This window comes from Microcebus murinus, chromosome X, assembly GCF_040939455.1.
Source record: "Microcebus murinus isolate Inina chromosome X, M.murinus_Inina_mat1.0, whole genome shotgun sequence".
Taxonomy (NCBI): domain Eukaryota; kingdom Metazoa; phylum Chordata; class Mammalia; order Primates; family Cheirogaleidae; genus Microcebus; species Microcebus murinus.
Window position 1 is genome coordinate 5,185,247 of NC_134136.1, and position 20,757 is coordinate 5,206,003.

General features: G+C 53.0%; 1 protein-coding gene across 5 annotated transcripts; it reads right to left on the reverse strand.

The window, feature by feature from the left end:
• Positions 1–4,272: 4,272 nt before the first annotated feature.
• Positions 4,273–20,553, reverse strand: ZMYM3 (zinc finger MYM-type containing 3). 5 transcript variants are annotated; one of them, XM_012736195.2, is made up of 25 exons: positions 20,453–20,553; positions 17,912–18,597; positions 16,877–16,920; positions 16,491–16,557; positions 15,755–16,049; positions 15,400–15,577; positions 14,850–15,068; positions 14,406–14,556; positions 14,016–14,131; positions 13,772–13,858; positions 13,492–13,642; positions 13,061–13,233; positions 12,676–12,841; positions 11,951–12,048; positions 11,706–11,868; positions 11,311–11,423; positions 10,997–11,171; positions 10,668–10,814; positions 9,750–9,853; positions 9,274–9,442; positions 8,816–8,967; positions 8,148–8,262; positions 6,743–6,997; positions 5,860–5,977; positions 4,273–5,741 (listed from the first exon to the last, which is right to left on the reverse strand). In XM_012736195.2, exons 1-25 carry the CDS (start codon positions 20,530–20,532, stop codon positions 5,549–5,551), a joined length of 4,215 nt encoding a protein of 1,404 aa, XP_012591649.1. In that variant the 5' UTR covers positions 20,533–20,553; the 3' UTR covers positions 4,273–5,548. The 5 variants fall into 5 exon arrangements, with proteins under 5 accessions (XP_012591649.1, XP_012591648.1, XP_012591651.1 ...); XM_012736194.3 differs by having other exon boundaries at positions 16,491–16,563; XM_012736197.2 differs by lacking the exon at positions 20,453–20,553 and adding an exon at positions 19,972–20,035 and having other exon boundaries at positions 16,491–16,563.
• Between the last annotated feature and the right edge of the window lie 204 nt (positions 20,554–20,757).

A 20,757-nucleotide genomic window follows, 5' to 3' on the forward strand; every position in this document is an offset into this window, starting at 1 on the left:
CTATTTATAGTAGAGACGGGTCTTGCTCTTGCTCAGGCTGGTTTCGAACTCCTGACCTCAAGCAATCCGCCCACTTCGGCCTCCCAGAGTGCTAGGATTACAGGCGTGAGCCACCTCCAGCAGTCTCTTTTTGCCCCTTTCTGTTCCTGCTCCGGCTTCCCTTCCAAGGACAAAGCCTTTCTTTCCTCAACTAGAGATAAATGTCTTGAAATGCAGATACCTCAGAGAATGAACATGGAGTAGAACTCATCTGCACTAAAATACAATTAACCTACAAAGGGGTCTGGTAATTCCTCTTCTCACTTCTTCCCCAAAGCCCTTTCCTCCTGGGCATTCCCATTGTTGCCACTGCCTCCTTTCAGGCCTTGCCACAATCAAACTGATAACGTCCAGAAGAGCTAACTAAAGCACTGTGCTAAACATCATCTCCTTTCATCCTGCCTTCAGTGGGGAAGCACCATATTGTTCCCATTTTACAGATGATGAAACTGAGGCACATGTAGGTTAAGTAACTTGCCCAGGCCACAGAGCTAGGAAAGAATGGGCTGAACCAGGGAACTGGAATTTAATTCTGCCAGATGCCAAAGGCAAAGCAAGCACTAACTGCTTCTGTGCCATACTTCTTGCCTGCAACTGGCCTCCTGGGTTTCCTCAGCATCCAATTCTACATCTCCCCAGACATGCTACAGGTGCCGTAACACATGAAGTGTATCCTGCGAATTCTTTGTGAAAGTCCTTCGTGGTTTCCCACTGCTTCCAGGATCAAGTAGGATAGGAATACCCTCTAGGATAAAGCGTGGCCATCCCAGCTTGCCAGGACTCGGGGGTTTCTCAGGATGCTGAACTTTCATTACTAAAACTGGGAAAGTCCTGGCCAAACCGAGATGGTTGGTCACCCTAGCAGGGCGTGGCATGGCAAGACATTTAGTGCCTTTTACAATTTTTTTTTTTTAGACAGAGTCTCACTCTGTTGCCTGGGCTAGAGTGAGTGCCGTGGCGTCAGCCTAGCTCACAGCAACCTCAAACTCCTGGGCTCAAGCAATCCTCCTACCTCAGCCTCCCGAGTAGCTGGGACTACAGGCATGCGCCACCATGCCCGGCTAATTTTTTGTATATATATTAGTTGTCCAATTAATTTCTTTCTATTTATAGTAGAGATGGGGTCTCACTCTTGCTCAGGCTGGTCTCGAACTCCTGACCTTGAGCGATCCTCCTGCTTCAGCCTCCCAGAGTGCTAGGATTACAGGCATGAGCCACTGTGCCCGGCCTATACTATTCGATCTCTATTGTCCCAGCAACACCCCCCATCCCCCTCATCCTTCCCACTATGTGTGTCCTCACCACCTCTCTTGCAGCTTAACCACCCTTTCCCGCAGACATTAGTGTTGTTACACCTGCATTCCTTTCTTCACACTGATTCTTGCCCCCCTGCTCTGCCTGAGAAACTATTTCATTTCTTCATGAAAATGCAGCTCCCATGTCACCTGAGGGCTTTCTTGGTTTCCTGGGAGAGAATGAGAAACAATTACATTCTACCTCGGCTCTTTTATTGGCATGTGAGTCTTTCCCAGGGTCGGGACTAGGGTGAGGCAATCAAGGCACCTAGATGCAAAATGTAAGGAGTACTTGCTCTCTATGTTGTATGAATGCCTACCCTATATTTGTGTGACCCCAAGAGCAAGTGCCTTCTTACATTCTGCATGCTAGGTGCCTCAATTGTCTCACCTTAGTCCCAGCCCTGGTCTTCCCTATCAGACCAGAGACTTCTCAAGAGAAGACCCCAAATTCTTATTCATCTTTGCATCCATAGTGACTACTAGCACAAGGCTGGACACAGAGTAGAAATCTAGTTGAACAAATGACATCAGGCCTTCCCCGTTCCAACAGATGAAGGGGGTAAGAGAAGGATGGCTTTGGGCCCTGTTGCGGATAGGAGAAGGCTTCAATTTAAGACTTCATCTTGGGCCAGGCACAGTGGTTCTTGCCTGTCTGTGATCCCAGCACTTTGGGAGGCCTGAGGCAGGAGGATTACTTGAGAACAGTTCAAGACCAGCCTGGGCAACATAGTAAGACCCCTTTCTATAAAAAAAATTTTTTTTTAAATAGCGGCTACTCAGGAGGCTGATGTGGGAGGATTTCTTTGTGTGATCCCAGGAGTTCAAGGTTCAGTGAGCTATGATCGCACCACTGCACTCCAGCCTGGGTGACAGCGGAAAAAAAAAAAGACCTCATGTGGACTGTGAAGGCAGCATTTTGTCGTGTGGTTATACCTTTGCCATTGGGCAGATCTGGGGCTCCTCCTACTTTTCTGATCTCTTTGTCTCAGTCTCTCTCTGGTTAACTGGAGACATTCTCCAAGGTACCATTTTTTTGTCCTCTTCCCTCTTCACTCTATTTTCCCAAGAGACCTTATCCATTCTCAGACCTTTAGCTAGGAGCTCTTTGCAGATGACTTTTAAATTGATACTTCATCTCTCTTCTAAGCCTCAGATCTGAAATTCTAACCGCCTAGTATATATGGTGACATCTGGCATCAATATTTGCTCTTTCATATCCATTTTCTCATCTGACCTTCCCAACAAGTCTGTCCTGAGAAAGGCAGCACAGAATATGAACCCATTTTTTAGGTGAAGCTCCAAAAGGTAGGCTTGCCCAAGTTTTCATGGCAGATCTATGACTAGAGACTTAAGTTCGGGTATTCTTTCTGCTATGCCATGTTGCATGGCCCACTATATGGGTGTTTCAATGGAATCTCAAACCCAGTGTGATCAAAATCTCAACTTACAGCCAGGCATGGTGGCTCACGCCTGTAATCCTAGCTCTCTGAGAGGCCGAGGCAGGTGGATCGTTTGAGCTTAGGATTTTGAAAACAACCTGAGCAAGAGCGAGACCCTGTCTCTACTATAAATAGAAATTAATTGGCCAACTAATATATACAGAAAAAATGAGCTGGGCATGGTGGCGCATGCCTGTAGTCCCAGCTACTCGGGAGGCTGAGGCAGGAGGATCGCTTGAGCCCAGGAGTTTGAGGTTGCTGTGAGCTAGGCTGACGCCACGGCACTCTAGCCCAGGCAACAAAGTGAGACTCTGTCTCAAAAAAAAAAATCTCAATTTACTACCAACCTCCTCCCACTCCCGATAAAACACACACACACACACACACACAACCAAAAACAATCCTGGCCCTGTATTTCCCACCTTGGTTAAAGGCATCTTACTCACTCCGTCATCGAGGCTAAAACCCAGGGGTTCAATTTTTCCCTTTCAACTCAATTCTTCCCTTTCAACCCTCACATCCAATCATTCATCAGATCCTTCAGATCAGAAGGTCAGAGTTGACCTTCCAAATGTCTGAAATTTACTTTGAGTCCATCTTCTCTCTTCCTTCCCTATCCCCACAGCCCCCATCAGGCCCACAGCATCTCCCACCCATCTCCAGGCTTTCAGACCTGCCCCTGCCCCCCATCCTTCCTATTGTTCTGAGGATCTTCTCTCCAAAGCAACAGATCTGAGCCTGCCATTCCTTGGCTGGAATCTCAGCCTTGTATGTCCCACCCCTACATCTGTGGCCTCCCAGCCCTTCACTTAGTCTTTGAGGCCCAGGTCAAACGCCACCTCCCTTGGTGAACCCTCACAGAACCTCCCCATAACCTTGAAATGAGTTTCCTTTTCCTCTGCTCTCCTGTAGCACTATTTATTTCATTCTCAGTCTGCCCACTAGCCTGGGAGGCTGCTGGCGATAGGCTCCTGGTCTAATTAGTCTGTGTTTTTTTTCTTTTTTTTGAGACAGAGTCTCACTCTGTTGCCCAGGCTAGAGTGAGTGCCGTGGCATCAGCCTAGCTCACAGCAACCTCAGACTCCTGGGCTCAAGGAATCCTTCTGCCTCAGCCTCCCAAGTAGCTGGGACTACAGGCATGTGCCACCATGCCCGGCTAATTTTTTCTATATATTTTTAGTTGGCAAATTAATATCAGTCTGTATCTTTTCTAAAGTATGTCATCTAGGTCCTTAATAGATGACTACTGAATAGTCTTTTTCTTTTTTTTTTTTTTAAGACAACATGTTGTATCCCATGAATAGTCTTTTTCTCCTTAAATGTATAGAAACTTATTATAAAAAGAGCCACATTCCTAGTGGATCCATTCAGAGAGGTGACAATGATTCTCAAACTGAGGTGGGACACCTGACTTCTTCACATTTCTAGAGATTGGTCGCTCCTCCGTACCCCTCACCCTTCCAAATATCCGTCACCCTCTCCCAGAGAAGGCGAAAGACAATTTTAACTCTTTATTTGAAACAAACAGTTCCAGAGACAGAAGGTTAGTCATGACAACAGCTTCTCACTACAACACAAGGGTGGGATGGCTCACTGAAGGGACAGGCCAGACGCCTCGGAACAATATATACAATTTAAACAGTGGCTAAACTGGTGACGGTTATAAAAACACAAAAAGGAAGCTGGGGAACAGCAAAGCCAACAGGGAAAGAACTGGGTACCCCCTTTGCCAGACACTAATAGTTTTCTGGGCCCTCAAAGGCAAGATGGGAAAGAGAAGATACAGGCAGTGGGAGCTGCCCACAGCTCCTCACCTACCCTTTGACCACAGAGACCATCCTGCATGACCCAGGACCCCACAGACTCAGCCTGGCTCTTACGATGGGGAAAACAAGAGCGGGGAACCCAGCCCCAACCCAAGTCAGAAGGTAGTTTTTGCCTTGGGAGCTCTGTCCATTGAACTAAAGGGAGGCAGTTACAGAGGGGGGCTAAGCATGTTGACACCATGGCTCATGCCAACCTAAGATGGCAGAGAGAGACAAACACATAAACCAAGGGGACAGGAGTCTGCACAACAGGAGTCTGCTCCCCATACTTAGAGTCATTCTCTGTCTCTGCGGAAACGAAAGCAGTTGGAAGGTTTTTTTTAACTGCAGCACCAAGGGTTGGTGCTTGCCGGGGTGGGGTGGGGAACACGGTGGTGAGAGGGTGCCAGCGACCAGTTATCTCACAGGAGGGGAAGAGTGTCTAAGCTTTGTGTTTTAGGTAAATGGTCCCCTCGTTACTTTCATAGTTTCTCTCATACCTTTCAGACAAGACCCTTTCGAGTGGAACTGGGGAAGAGTAGAGAAGGGAGTGAGCACGGGGCAGAGAAGGCAGCTGGGTTCTTCGCTAGGTCACACCTAGGAACAAGAGGCTTTACCTACGCGGGATGGGTCAGAAAGCCCAAAGCCAACAGGATCACCAGAGCTATTAACACTCTACACAGAGTCTGGACCCAGGAGAAAGGGTTTACTTTTAAAGCAGAAGGAAAATGGGCCAGCTGGTTCCTGCCCATCACTGGGAGACCAGCCCCTGCGAACAGAAGACTGGGGCCCGTGGTTGTCAAGTGGTATGGAAGAAGGTAAAAGCCAGGGGTTCCTAGAGAAGGCAGGGAACGGGTGAGTGGAAAGGGGCAGTCAGGGCCCTTCAGAATGAGTAGCAGTGGTTCCTGTGGGATGTGGCCACAGGACAGACACTGACGTGAAAGATGGATACGGATGGCACATGGGCTCAGTCCAGGTCTTCCTCCCCAGGACGACCCAGTTCCTCGTAAATCTCGCGCACAGCCAGGATGCGATTGAGCATGCTCTCCAACATGCTGCGGTCCATGGGGATTACAGAGTACCAGAGAGGTGACTCGGCGATGCAGGAGCGCTCGGGTTGCAGGTAGAACACATCGTTGCGAGTCCGGAGGCTTTCAGGACTGCAACGGTGGGGTTGGAGGTGGGCATGGGGGCGGTAGGACAGAACGTCAGTACCAAGGCAGAGTAAATCCCTTGGGTCCCCGTGGTAATGCCATTTCTGCCAACCCTCCAACTCACCATTTTGAAAGATAGAACTCATAGAACTTGACGGGGCAGCGGAGGGGATTCATGCGGTTTTCGCGCTGCTCTAAGATGGGGGCTTCATCTTCTCTCTTCCGTTTCCCAGGACCAGTGTCTGCAGGGGAGGATGGACTCAGACTCGTTAGGCACACAGACCAACGAGCCACCTCCAAGAGCACAGTGCAGGGCACAGGGAGAAGCCTCAGGACACAAAAAACAGTCTCATAAAGACATAAAGGCAGAAGTGTCCATCCGTCTCTCCACACCAAGCCAACATCCTGTCGGGGTGTTGCTCTATAGCCCTATCCACTTCTCGCTGCTGAAGTCTCTTTATAAGCTACCCCAAGTTGATTTCTGGAAGGGGGGAATCTCAGAAGCTATACCAAAAACCGATAAAGCAGCCCCTACTACAAAGAGTGAGCTCGCCTTCTGGGACAGAGGAACAGCAGCGGTCCCGACCCTGTGTGTGTTAGTCCAGGTGGAGGAACCTTAGGAACTGTACTCAGACAGGGCCGCATTTCAGAGCCAGAAAGGATGGAAACCTGGCTGCAGCTCCTGTTCCGCCCGATAGCAAAGAATTATGACAGCCCTGTCACTCTGTATTGTCCCTCACAGCCAGACATACCCACCAGCTTCCTACCTGTCCACCACCCAGAAAAAGTAGGCAGGCAAGTAAACTGCCTTCAATGAGCGAAGGCAGGAAACTAGCCGCCAGGTGACCTCCTATTTATGCAACAGCCACTGCCCATCACATAGAAGGACTGGCCGTTTCCACCTTTTCTGCAAACACAGGGACGGAAGGAGAGGGCTGGCCTAGCGGGCACGGTGGGGCTTGGTGGGACTGGAAGGGCAAGAGCAAAGGAGCAGGAGAGCCTCCTACCTCGCCCTTTCCGCTGGCGGACCGGGGCGTAGTAGCGGATGCTCACCACCTTGGTGGTGCCCCGGGGCGTGCTGCACTTGCGGGACTGCCGCACCACGTTGGTGAAGGAGAGCTGCATGTGCTCCTCGGCCGTCTGCAGCCCGAAAAACTTGGTGTTGAAGAACATGAGGGTGTTGAGGAGCACAAAGGGCGAGTAGACCCCGAGCTGCTTACACTCCCAGAGGTGCTCCTCCTCCACCCGGGAGAACACCGTATCTGCAATGGTCAAAGCACAGGCGCCGGTCACAAGGGGTCTGCGACCGCGAAGCCAACCACTTCTCATCCCAAGTGTCCTGTCTCACATACTTCTCACCCAGTGAGTGACCACGGTATATAAACCCCGACACAACACTCCACTCCACGGCAGGACTGTTTTTTTTTTTTTTTTTTTGAGACAGAGTCTCGCTTTGTTGCCCAGGCTAGAGTGAGTGCCGTGGCGTCAGCCTAGCTCACAGCAACCTCAAACTCCTGGCTCAAGCAATTCTCCTGCCTCAGCCTCCCAAGTAGCTGGGACTACAAGCATTCGCCACCATGCCCGGCTAATTTTTTGTATATATATTAGTTGGCCAATTAATTTCTTTCTATTTATAGTAGAGACGGGGTCTCGCTCTTGCTCAGGCTGGTTTTGAACTCCTGACCTCGAGCAATCCGCCCGCCTCGGCCTCCCAGAGAGCTAGGATTACAGGCGTGAGCCACCGCGCCCGGCCTGTTTTTTTTTTTTTATAAAATACACTTCCCACCAACATTTGGAGCTTCTCTCACCATTTCTTGCTTTCTTTCTTCACTTACCACCCAAACCCAGGCCATCTTTTTTTCTGTCCCAGAGATAGCTCTTCAGACTTAAGTCTTTTTTTTTTTTTTTTTGAGACAGAGTCTCACTCTGTTGCCCAGGCTAGAGTGCCGTGGCGTCAGCCTAGCTCACAGCAACCTCAAACTCCTGGGCTTAAGCGATCTTCCTGCCTCAGCTCCTGAGTAGCTGGGACTACAGGCATGTCCATCATGGCCCGGCTAATTTTTCTACATATATTTTTAGTTGGCCAATTAATTTCCTTCTATTTTTTTAGTAGAGACGGGGTCCCACTCTTGCTCAGGCTGGTTTCGAACTCCTGAGCTTGAGCGATCCTCCCGCCTCCGCCTCCCAGAGTGCTAGGATGACAGGCGTGAGCCACTGTGCCTGGCCCAGACCTAAGTCTTGATCGCCTCACCATGTTTAAAGACAGGAGCTCCTGCTCCTCTAGCCCTTAACCCTGAGTCTTCCTGCTACATGCTCCTGCCCTGGGACACTTCGTGAAGGGTGGCAGACCAAACAGCACAATACTCTGGAGATGGTGTATTGGAAGAATGGAAGAAAGTCCCTGTCCCTTACTGTTGGGGAGAAGTGTGGGCTGCCAGGTACTCAGAGACTTGTTGAGTTCTTGAACAAAAGTCAGGTAGTAAAGGTCCGTGAAAATGTTCACCATTCGGTTATTCTCCAGCAAGTACTGTGGGAAGAAAAACAGACACACATAAAGCCAGGCTGTAGGTCCTAGGAGAAAGACAGTGATGCCAAAACCCCTTGAGAATTAGGAGACGATGGGAAACAGCTGCTTGATTGGGTGACCCAGAGTGCTTGCCCTGACTCTGAGGCACTGACGCCTTGCTGGAAGAGGAGGCGGCTTGGAGGAGATGTTCTTTAGAAGCCCAGACCCCCTCGCCAGGGAATGCACGGCTGACCTCTCCCAATGGGAACCAACCCCCTCCCCCCCGAAGGAGCCCAGCTCCACCCATCCCGCTCCTCCTAAGAATGGGCTTAAGGATTACAAAGGGGACCCAGATGGCAACGAGGACTGCTCCTTGGCCAACAGTCCTGGAATGCAGCTTTGATTCTAGAAGAGTATTCACATCTCACATCCTATCTGGACTAGGAGATTAAAGGCAAGCTGACTTCTTGGGGCCGGGGACAAAGTAAGGAACAGAGATGGGACAGGATCACTTCTGGCTGGACCCTGTCTGCTGTGTTAAGTGACAGGAAACGAGGTGGTGTGCGAGGGGTACCTGCTGGATGCCAAGACACAGATAGTAGATACTGTCAGGTTCATATCGTTCGCCATTGGGTCGAGTGATTTCTCTCACAAACTGGGCCAGACCGTAGTTGAGCTCAGCAGCTGAGCAGGCGAGAATATCCTCTTTGATACGCATGGGTTTGGCTGTGGTGGTATGCAGTGGAGATGGATGGGATTAAGCAAAACTCCACATGGAGAATTTCACTTAGCTCCACCGCCATTAACCCCTTCATCCCTTAGTCATGCCTCGCTTCTGAATAAACACCCCCCCACCCCACAATTACAAATAGAGCCCTGCACCTTGAACCGAGCCAGCATCTCCCTTTCATCCTTAGTTCCTCCCCATCTTCACACGGCAGCCTTAAGTGATCACACCCTTATCACTCCTAGACATCTTCAGCTGAATTACAGGCCCAGCTCCTTCTTCCCCTTCCTCCCCTGGCTACTTACGGCCAAAGCGCAGCTCGTCACCCTTGCTGGTTTCTCCATTGGCATATTTTGACTGTACCCAGCACTTCCAAGCATTGACACCATATGAATAATTGAGTCCAGTACAACTAGGCTGGCTGCTCATGGAGTCCCGGGAACAGCTTTCCGAAAGCACCAGCCGCTTCTGACCCTGGAGGGAAGAAAAAGGAGGGGAGGGGGGCAGACGTAAGGCCAGGGGTACCATGGAAGCGAGTCAGCACAGTGTTTGCCACTGGGAGGGGGGACTGATGTAAGGACACAGCCAACTTCCAAAGCATGGAGCCCCAGGAACCACTCTAATGATCTTGTGAAGTGGCAGGACAGCAAAGTGTGGCTATATCTTTGGAGAAAGGCAGTTAGGAAAGGTCAAACTGTGGCTGCTGTCTTGGCTACAAGAGCACCCTCTCCTCTTTGAGCCTCCATACTTCTTTTGTGGATATAGTAGCCCCAGCTCTTACCTTCCTCATGGTTCGGGGAAGGTCTTGTTCAGTAGACACGTCCTCAGGCCCAACCAGGCCACAATCAAAGAGGAAGTCTACGCTGGGGTTAATGTCCAAAGGATCTAATAGAAGGAAAAAAAAGAAAAAATCAATTTCTTAAGATCTTGACCTTGTAGTCTTCCTGCCCTGCCCGTGCTACTTGGCCACTTGACTCAAGATGAGCCTCTCAGACAGCTTCATTGGACTCAATAGGCTATTTGGTACAGCAAAGCTATACCAAAGAATATGCTCAGAGGCACAAAAATACAAAACATAAACATTCACCACAATGTGAATATAATCAACACTACTGAACTGTACACTTAAAAATGGTGAAGATGGCTGGGCGCGGTGGCACACACTTGTAATTCTAGCACTCTGGGAGACCGAGGCGGGAGGATCTCTTGAACTCAGGAATTTGAGATTAGCCTGAGCAAGAGCGAGACCTTGTCTCGACTAAAAATAGAAAAATTAGCTTGGCACCATGGCGCACACCTGTAGTGCCAGCTACTTAGGAGGCTGAGGCAGGAGGATCACTTGAGGTTGCAGTGAGCTATGATGATGCCACCGCACTCTACCCGGGTGACAGAATAAGACTCTGTCTCGAAAAGGGGGGGGGGGGTGGAGATGGTAAAATTTTATGTTATGTGGTTTTTATCACAATTGAAAAAAAAATTTTAAACACAAAATAACAAGACCCAGGAGTCTAAAACAGTGCACCTATCCTGCTATCTCTAGCACTACTCCCTGTGAGAACTTTCTACCTTGGAGTCACTTGGAGTTACTTGGAGTACTTGGAGCACTGTTTAGGGTCATGCTCAGGGACACAAGGAACACTCCTTTCCGGATGGCACAAATGCTACTGTACTCAGTGGGCATGCTTCAAATCCTACTCACTCTTGGGGAAGTCTGCCTCCAAGTCTTGCCCAGGCTCATCCAAGACATTGGCCATCTTGACAGCCATGGCCAGGACATCATCTCGAGCTGGCCCAAACAGGTCGCAGTCCTCCAGAAGTCCTTCTGCACTCTGGTTGCTCACAAGATCTGGGAGGCAGAGAAGTTGCTCAGTGGCCGCAGCTCCTACAGAGCACCCTCCCAGGCTCTCAGGGGCTGATCCCGACTATCCTCCCATTCCACTCGGCCCCAAGATCACCAATTTCTACCCCCTCAGGCAGAGTCAGACTGGCAGCAACCTGTCTCCCTCATCGCTACCATCCATGGCATACCACAAAGGTCAGATGAGGCCTTGTCTAACTCCTCAGCCTCTGCAATCATTTCTGCCATAGCCAGGATGTCGGCCTCCAAGGGGTTGGAAGGGATCTTAACCTTCAGCTCCTCAATGGTCTCCACAATCTTGTCTGTGCTCTCCAAGGTAGTAGGCAAGAACATGGGCACAGGCACCTGGATGCACAAATCCCAACTAAATGTCAAGAATCATGCTGGCAGATGAGAAGGACAGCTGATGAGATTAAAGGGAAGGGGTGGGTTTCACACCTGAAAGGGTGAGGAGGACCCAGCCAAGCAGGGCAGGGAAACTTACCGGGATAGGCATCGAGAAAGGCACCGGGACTTTCTGGCAGTACAGATGCATAGGCACTGGCACAAAGATGGGCACTGGGATGGGCAGCACGATCACCTGTGGCTTCCACTCTTCTGCTCACAAGAAAGGGGCCTTCTCAGAGCCCCTCCTACACCGGTCACACCTGACCCAGGACCTGATGCTTACTTGTCACCCCCAGAAGCTCTAACATGTGCTCAGTGTCACAAAATTGCCCTTGAACCAAAGGTTGAAAGACAGCCCTGTGATTCTAGGACAACCATATGCATGATACTTCAGCCACCTAAGAAATCCCCTTGCCCAGCTGCTGGACATAGGGCTGGAGGCCCAGGACTGCAGAACACAGCCGGTGGTGTCTAGGGTGGTGTCTAGCTCACCTGTCTGACTCCCTTTGGACTTCATCTCCACCTTGCAGGAGACGCCTCGATTCTGCATCAGCGGCTTACACATGGCAGCTTTGTTTTTGCGAGGTGTTGCTGGGGGCGGCGGGGGTGGAGGAGGGGTGGGGGCAGCTGAAGTTGATCGGGTCTTCACAGGGATCTGCACAGACAAAGGAACCTCAGTGCCCTGAACTACAGTACCTTCCTCCAAGATCATCCTCCCCCTTGGCTTTCGCCCTGACCTTGCCCAAATTCTCATTTTCCTCTGGGGTCCTCACTGTGTTGCTGGTCTCCACTTTGGTTTGAGAGGGTGTCTGGGGCTTTGACTCAGAAGACTGACCTGTAGATCCAAACAAATGAATGATCTCATCTGAGGAACTAGCTCTCCATTTTCCTGTTGCAGGAGAGCTTCGTTAAGAGGTACACCAAACATAAATGGGACGCCTGGGATTTCTCCTCCTTGCCATCCCAAGTCCAGTCTTCTCTAGGCCCCAGCAACGGTGGCCAAGAAGATTCTTTGCTCCTGGCTTCCAAGAAGAATGAAATATTACATGTTCCCCAAAACCCTACGATTTGAGACCTTCCATTTAGATGACTCCCCAGGAGTTTGGTACCCCTGGAGTTACAGAGGGGCCACAGGAACATTCTAGAAACAACAAGTCTTCAGTTTCAGTAATGGTAGAGCTTATACTGATATGTCCTTGTCTCAGAAAACCAACCACAACCCCCATCCTACCCTGATAGGTACCTACTACCTAAAGATAGATCCTTTATTGAAAATCAGTAGCATCTAAGTCCAAGATGCTTTCAACAAGAGTTCCCCCTGGTACCTGCAGGGTTCAGAAGCTAAAAGAGAGCACAGTTACCAGGAGCTCTGGCCAGGGATGAAGTGAATGCATGGAGGAAGAAGAAAGGAGCTGGGCCTAGGCCAGCTCCAAAAGAGTGTGCCTCCTGCCCCAGGACTCACTGTTCAGGAGGCTCTCGGGCCCACTCTGGGTATCCAAGTTGGGTTGGTTCTGCTGGCTGTAGAAGCGCAGCAGACACTGTTGGTTGCAGAAATGACGGATCTGCCCACGCCAGTGAATGGTCTCTAGCAGCTTCCCCTGACGTTTACAGGCATGGCACCGGGCAGCCTGAAGGTATCAAACAGGATGGTCAGATCTGCCCCCCTAAAATGTGCTGGGCCCTTTCCCCTGGGGTAAGCCATGCTCCTCCCGTTGAAGATTGGGCCAGCTTGTTGACTGAAGACTGGCTCCCCTCCCTGGAGATCTGCCCACAGCCTGATCTCACTACAGCAGCCATGCTCCCCGCAGCCCTCCTTCCCTCCTCGCTAATGTGCCACCCCTCCTTACCTTGCAGTACCACAGCAGGTACTTGCTCTTACAGTCCTCACTGCAAAAGTCCCAGGTGCTGCCATCCAGTTGCTCGGTGACTCCACGCTGGCAGGTCTGGGAGCAGTAAGTACAAGTGATACAGCACAGGCCCAGCTTCTTAGTGAAGTCCTGTTTGTACAGCAGCACACAGCCTAGAAAGACAGGAAGAGGGAAAAAGAGTCCAGAGACACAGAGATACCCAAGGCCATGAGATTCAACCTTTTCAAGGTGCTACACTCGAAACCTCTCTCTAAACAGCACTTTGTGCTCCAAACCTTAGGCTAGATGGGGGTAGAACATCTTGAGCAGAAGGCCCTGCCCATGGACCACTTTCCAAGCCTCTCTCCCTTCTCAGCCATCCGTCCTGGCTGTGAGGCACAGGCCCTTCGGCCCCTCCCCCATGTCCTTACCTTCGCTGCAGAAGCTTTTCTCTACCCCACTGAATCGGAGTTTCTCATGCAGGAGTTTCTCCTGCCGACAGTGTTCACACTGGGATACCACACCCCGAAGCCGCTTGAAGTCCTCACAGCAATCACGGCAGCAGAACTGGAACACTTGGTCCTGAGGTGGGGGCAGAGGGCGGGGAGGACAGAGCTGTGACATCTGGACCCGGTGGGAGCCGAGTGGAAGGACCCTTTCAGACAGAAGTGTAGTCATATAGCAAGACGTGGGTGGGGACAGGGGTCTTACCTGCCAGTCCAAGACCTCAGGCTTGCCACTGAAGAGGCTATGGCAGTAGTGACAGCTCAGGTGAATGCCCCCCTCAGGGCTTGTGCGCTGGAGGGAAGGAAGACAAGTAAGGGAGGGGCAGGATGTGTGCATCGTGGAGGGGAGTCGGGCTTGCTCTTTGCTGTGCCCAGGCCTACCTACCCCGAGTCTCCTACCCTCTCTATGTCGCCACACCCTTTTATCCCTGGTCCAGGGTCTGGAGTACCTGGAACTTGGTCCAGCAGCTGGGGCTGCAGAATTGGTAGACTGTGCGATCAACCTTGTTGTAGTAACAGGGGTCAGAGAGGCTGCGGCGGCAGAAGCTGCAGGGTCGGGGAGGGCCTGGGGCATAGAAAGAAAGAGAAAGAGAGAGAGGGAAAGAGAAAGAAAGGAGAGAGAAAGAGAGAGGGGGGAGGGAGGGAGGCGGAGAGGGAGAGGGGGGAGAGAGAGAGAGGGCACACAGAAGGTGTAAGGCAGTGCAGAGATGGAACGGAAAATCCACGGGAAGATGTGGTTGGGGCTGAGGTCGGGCAGCAGGGATTACTTTAGAAGAGGGGAGTATGGGAGGTAGAAGGAAGGCCAGCAGGGGTCTCAGAGAAGAGGGCTTTGCACCTACCAGTGAGCCCTGCCTGCTTCACTTTGTAAGAAGTGGTACAGCACAGGGAACAGAACAAGCTGGTCTTGCCATTACGATCCACATGTGATAGCATCTCAAAGTTCTTACACAGGGTCTTGCACCAGACACATGGGTACACACGTGTGTTTTTCTGTGAGGATGGGGAAGGAGAGGCTGAGGCTGGATTTGTCCCTTCACTTTTATTTTTTTTAAGTTTTTTAAACACGAAATAGTTCAGGCATACAAAAAAAGTATAGATGATGAGATAACAAACACCTGTGTATCCACCAGCCAGCTTCAAAAATAAAACATAACAGATACAATTGAAACCCCCTTTATTTGTTTTATTCCTCCCAGCCCTCGACCCATCAGGCACCTTTATTTATCACCCAAGAACCACACCCCCTTCCACAGCCCTCTAATGCACTACTCCCTCGGCCCCACCTTCTTGTACGCCCCCAAGCAGGTTGTGTTGCAGAACCGCTTTTGTTGGCCCTCATGGAAGAGGAGCTCGGGGCCAGGGCTCCCGGTCTTGGTGTAGATGTAAGCCCCGCACTGGTCACAACAGTTGGTTTTCAGTCCCTTGTTGGCCCGGAATTTGGAGAAGCAAGAATCGCTGCAGAGCCGGTGCACCACGCTGCCATTGCTGACCTCGTGCAGGACCTGCCACACACACAGACCCTGAGCTGGGGCCTGGCCACCACCGCCCACCCCAGTTGCAAGGACAGCCCCCCACCTCACCCTAGACCTTCACAGCAGACAGTGGGCCCAGGGACCCCCCAACCTGCACATCGGGCTGCCGACTTGATGGTGAGGTCCTGGGAGGCCAGCTGCGTGCATCCTGGAGAAGCTCTATCCTTGAACATGCTCCCTCATGATGGCCTTTCCTCCCACTCCCCTTCTCCACAGGGCCTGGCCCCTGCAGCCCCAGGACTGGAGGGGCAGGTCAGGGCTGGCCAGGCTCTGTAAATCAGCCCCCACCGAGTGTCCTCACCTCTCCAGTCTTCTGGCATATGCTGCAGCGAGTGGCATCGGCAGGGTCCCCAGACTGGGGGATTGGGCGCTGCTGCTGGGCCTCATACAAGGAGAGACAGACGGATGTGCAGAACTCATGGAAAGAGCCTCCTGAACCAGTCTGCGCCACGACCGAGTCCTTGGTGTTCCAGATCTCCCTAGAGGTGCGAACAGATTTGAGTATTCACTCAGGACCACCCTCTCATTCCATCAGCTTCCACCCTTCCTCTGAACTGCTCTCTCTCGGCTCCATTCTGCTTTCTTACCAATATAGTCACTGTCCTGCCCGCACTCCCGCCCTGATCCCTGACCCCCACCCCAGGACCCTCACGCACTTCTTGCAGAAAGTACAGGTCTTTTTGCCCGAGGGCTTCTTGGAGAAAGTGGTGAGACAGGACGAAGAGCAAAAGAGCTGAGGCAGCCCCTTGCGCTGATAGGCCGTCTGCCCCTTCTGCAGCGGCGTCCGGCAATGCGCACAAGTCATCTTGGTGCCAACTGCAGAGCGCCCAGCCCTTTGTGCCACGCTTGATCGTAGGGACATGCGAGGAGAGCGTCGGGGCCGGAATGGCACAAAGTCCTCATCATTGGGGTCATCTACCATGGCATCAGAATCCTCATCTGACACTGGAACTGAGGAAGTCAGGGGGCAAGGGGGCATGAGAAAAGGTCTCCAGCCATCCCATGGCCGATAGTTCAGTCCCTACCCTGGGATCCCTGTGGTTCTGGCCTTTACAACCCCACCCCCGTCACACTGGTATCTTAAGCCACTGGCATCTCCTTGGTTACTCTGTAATCTCCCAGGGAGGGGATGGGAGGGGCTTGAAGTGAGAAGATTCAGGGACAGGGATGGCATAGCTGAAACATGAAACTCTCCATTCTCACTGCTCTTCTTTTCAGTATCCCCGGCTGTCCCTGGTTCCCATCCTGGCCCATAAGGGAGGAGATGGGCACTTCAGGCTCTGCATGGAGCGGGACCACAGGAGTTGGAAGATCCACGCCCTGCTGCATCCCACTGTCGGCTCTTCTCCACATCCAGAATTCCCAAGTGACACTTCCTCAAGTCCTACTTACTGCTCTCAGTGGAATCCACAACCTCGGGTTTTGGAGGTTCTGCTCTCCTAACGCGCTCGCTTCTCTTCTGTACCTTGGAAACATGGGAGGGAGGAAAACTGACACCAGGGCCAGGCTAACACCATTAAGGGGTTTGGGGGGGAGGCACAGGTGATAGGAGGGGGAAGGGAGAGAGTGGGGACCCTTGGCCCAACCCTTAGGAGTAGGGAGAAAAGGAGGCTGGACTTTCTCCTTAAGAAGCAGTAGACACAAGAGCTCCCTCCCTCCTCCTAACTCTCCTCACACACATTCTCCACAGAACAACATCTGGGAGGGAAAATGAAGGGTCTGTCCTTCCCAGAGCTATAGGGGAAACCAGACTGCTTCCAATCCCCTCCCCCCCTCACCCTCTCAGGCGGCTTCTCACTGGCCTTCCCAGTCAGGCCATCTCCTGCAAAGGAAGCAAAAGGCAGCCTAAATGTTGAGCCTGCCCTGGCTACCCCCTCCCTGGCCCAGCCCCCGCCTCCATTCCCGGGGAAGAACTTACTCAAAACTGAAAGGGAAAACGCAAGTGCCTGTGGCTTCTTGGGGCCCCTCTCAGGGTTACCTCAGGCTCCACACTAAGGGGGAGGGGGGCGTGCGGCTATTCTCCACAAAAAAATAATCCTACCTTTCCCACCAGCTTTCTGTCCTAATCTTTGGGAGGTAAGGAAACAGGTAACATACCTTTCATGGAGAATTTATATTTTGCCAACAAAAACCAAACATAACCACCCAAAGGTAGCAAGAGGGAAAGGAAGCATCAATGTATGGGTAGGTTCCCCTGGACTCGGGTGGTTATATAAATCCCAAGACCCTGGTCACAGCCTGGGAGAGGCACACCACTAGGCAGAACAGGGGAGAAGCCAGAGTCCCTCAAGTTTAGGCTGTCCTCCTTTCCCCCATCAGAGAATCGATCCTACACCCTGTATTTCTAACATTCCGCTGGAATTATGCTGTTGGGGGCTCCAGAACCTAGTTACCATTCATCAAACCCAGGAACCCCACTCCCATCTATAACCAAAAAGCTGGAAAGATCTTTGAACCAAGAAGCCTAGTGTATTCCCCCAAATCCTGAAGGAAGGACCCTGGCACCAAAAGCCCACTGGGGTAAGAAAAAGGGAACCTCTCCCACCAAATCCATTCCTCCTAGCCCACACCCTGAAACCTCACCCCATCCCTCCCCCATAGCCCCTGTGCTGCCCCCTACTCCTACTGTCCTTACCTTCCTTGACACACACCCCCACTCCTCCCTCCCCAAACCCAACTCCTTTCCCACACACATCCTTACTCTTATCGCTCCTCCCTCCTCCTCCTTACCCTACTTCCCAAAGCTCACAGCCAGCCCTCCTTACTCTCACACTCCACCCAGCTTTGATTTTCCAGATAATTAGGCAACCTACCTGGCAAGGAAGGATGTGCAGGGGGGCTAGAGCCCCCAGGTTTGGTCTGAGAATTGTTGATTCCATCCCCCAGAGTCTCTCCCACTGAAGGGCTAGGGGGGCCATTTGGGCTCTGTGGCTGCCCTTGGGGAAGCTCCTCCTCCTGCCCAGGAGAGCCCCTTCTTGCGGTAGCTATGGAGGTGGTCTCCTCCTCTTCAATGTGGGGGGACTGCAGGGTTATTGGAGAATCTGGAGCCAAAGGTTCTAGCAGCTCCTCAGGTGAAGAGGGATCTGCCCCAGCCCCTGGGTCAGGTGGCATCACCTCAGGGGTCTGGCCCCCTGGTCCAGGCTCTAGGGTCTGATCCCCCGCATCCCATGCAAGGGTCCCTTCAGGACCATGGTCCACCTCTGGGGGAGAGGGGGCTTTATAGAGCAGCCCCCCCAGCCCCAGTAGCTCAGTGGCTCCATCCAGGACTCCAGGGTCTTTTTCCAGGCCAGCAGGGGTATCAAGCAGGTCCAGGCCTCCCGAGGATGGAGAAGGGCCAGGGGGAGCCCATCCTCGACTTGGGGCAGTCTGGGATTCCAGTAGATCCTCTCCAAATTCCATGTCTACTGGAAGGTCTCCAGCCAGGGGTTTCTCTGGCAGGGTCAATGGGTCAAATGGACTGGGGAAATCACCGGGGTCCATGAAGATGGCTGGATATGGGCTGCAGATTAGGGGTAGAAGAGGGGGCAGTAGAGGTGGTCTTAGCTAGAATCCCTTCTTATATAGGCTCTGGGACACACCCCATCATCCACTTGGATTTCTCATCAACAGCCCCCCACCACCACCAACCGACAAGCGTTTCCACAGGCGTTAGGTCCTATGACCACTCCCCCCCATACAGCGCCCCCTGTGGGGAGAGGCGTTACCCCGCCCTGGCCCGGTGCCCACACTCGCCAGGCAGTCGTTCCTTCAACCGCCCACCCCCAACTGCAACTCCCAGTTCCCCTCCCCCCTTACCTTTCGCCCCCCCCCTCGAGCTAACGGCCCCCTTAGAGACTCCTAGGGCCGTTGCCACCAGGAGCCTTTCCCGCCCCCACGATCTCAGTTTCTATTCCCTCCCCACTCCCCTAAAGCCCCCCAGCTCCCCAGTCTTCACCCACCCTGTCTGGCCCCACCCCCCTCCCCGCGTTGTAGGGTCCTCCCTCAGCCCTTCCCCCGCCCCCACAAACTGCCCTTCCTAACCCCCTCCCCGCTAGTTACCTTTCGGGGTCCTGCACTTCCTCAGCCCCGTCCCCCTTTCCTATTGCTCCCCCAGTCCTCCCTTCTCCTGTTGCCCACCCCCCACCCCAGGCATTTACAGGAAGACATTTTGGAGCAACGATCTCTCCTCAGACCCCCCTCCCGGCTACTGCGAGATCCTGCCTGCAGGTTCGGTTCGGCTTGATGAGGCCCGACCCCTACCTGCGGCAGGGTTAGTGTAACGGCTACAAGCCTAGAACTGCAGACAGCGACGGCCCCGCGCTCCTTCTCCACCTCCCTCCCTAGCAGCCGGGACAGGGGTCGCGGCCCCTTTAAATGGCAGCGCCGCTCGCAGCGCCCAGCGCTCTGCACCAGGCGGGCGGGCGGCGCCAGCGACCAACCCCATTGGCTGGCTCGAGGAGGGGGCTCGCGAGACAGCGCCGGCCCCCGGCGCGAGACTCCCAGCCCAGCGGCCGCCTGGAAACTGCGGAGTGGAGTCTCGTCACTGGAGATGGAGCGCGAGCCCCCGCCCGGGGCCCCGTTAGTTGAGCAGGAAAAGATAGCCTCTGGAGCTTGGAAGCCCGCCCCCGGGAAAGGCGGCGTCCCCTTTCCACCGAGGGGCCGCGCACACTAACCCACAAAAAACACAGACCTACGCACCTGCTTCCCTTACCTGGCTCAACAGTCTGGCCCCCGTCAACACCCGTGCCCGCCCTACCTCCCGGAGCCCACTCTACCCGTGATCCCCTCCTCTCATTCAAATGGTTCCCGGTCCCCTCCCCCTCCCCGTGTCTCTTCGCTTCCCACTCGTGTTCACCCCCCCCCCCCGGCGCCCGCCCCCCTCAACAGTCCCTACCTACGCCATGCAGCAGGAGCCTGCCAAGATTACCCTTCCCCCATCCCCACCTCTCCGGGGCCCGCCCCCTGGGCGACTGTTAGGGTAGTGAGTGACAGCGGAGGATGGGGGAAGGCAGGGACCCAGCCCTCACGTGCCCCTCCTCCCCTTGTCTGCAGCTTCGGGCCCCCCTAACCAGTCTGAGGGTCATAGTTATGGGGTGCCTTAAGCTTGGTCACTAGCCACCCGGGGAGGGTTAAATGGCTCTGGCTCACTGACAACGCCTATGCAGTAACCCTTACTGCTCGATGACCCCCAACCAGGTCTTGCAAAGCCACCCCCTCACACACACACTCTCCCAACGGTCCCAGGGTAAGTTCTGGGATCTTCTCCCTGAGTCTTCCTGCAGGAGCTCCCTGCATTATCTCTTGAGTAGTTTTCCTCCCTCGCCAGGGCCGATAGCTCACTCGCTCTCGCGCTCTCTTCCTTCCTCCCTCCCTACCTTTTTCTGTCCTTGTCTATCTGTCTCTCTCTTCTCGTTCTCTTTCTCTGTCTCTCTCCCCTGTCTCTTTTTGTCTCCATCTCTGTGTCTCTGCTGCTCGTACGCACGAGCACGCAGGCGCGCTAACACACTCACGCTCCCCCTTCTGGATGGTCCTTAGCGTGTGGGTGTGGCTGAGGTTAGGGCTAGAGAAGTGGAGTAGGGGTAGGTGGCACTAGCTCTGGGCCTGCTGGCTTTAAAAAAATGTGTGTTAGGATCCAATCCCAGCCCTCCTTATAGTTAGAGTACTTTACAATCCCAGCTCC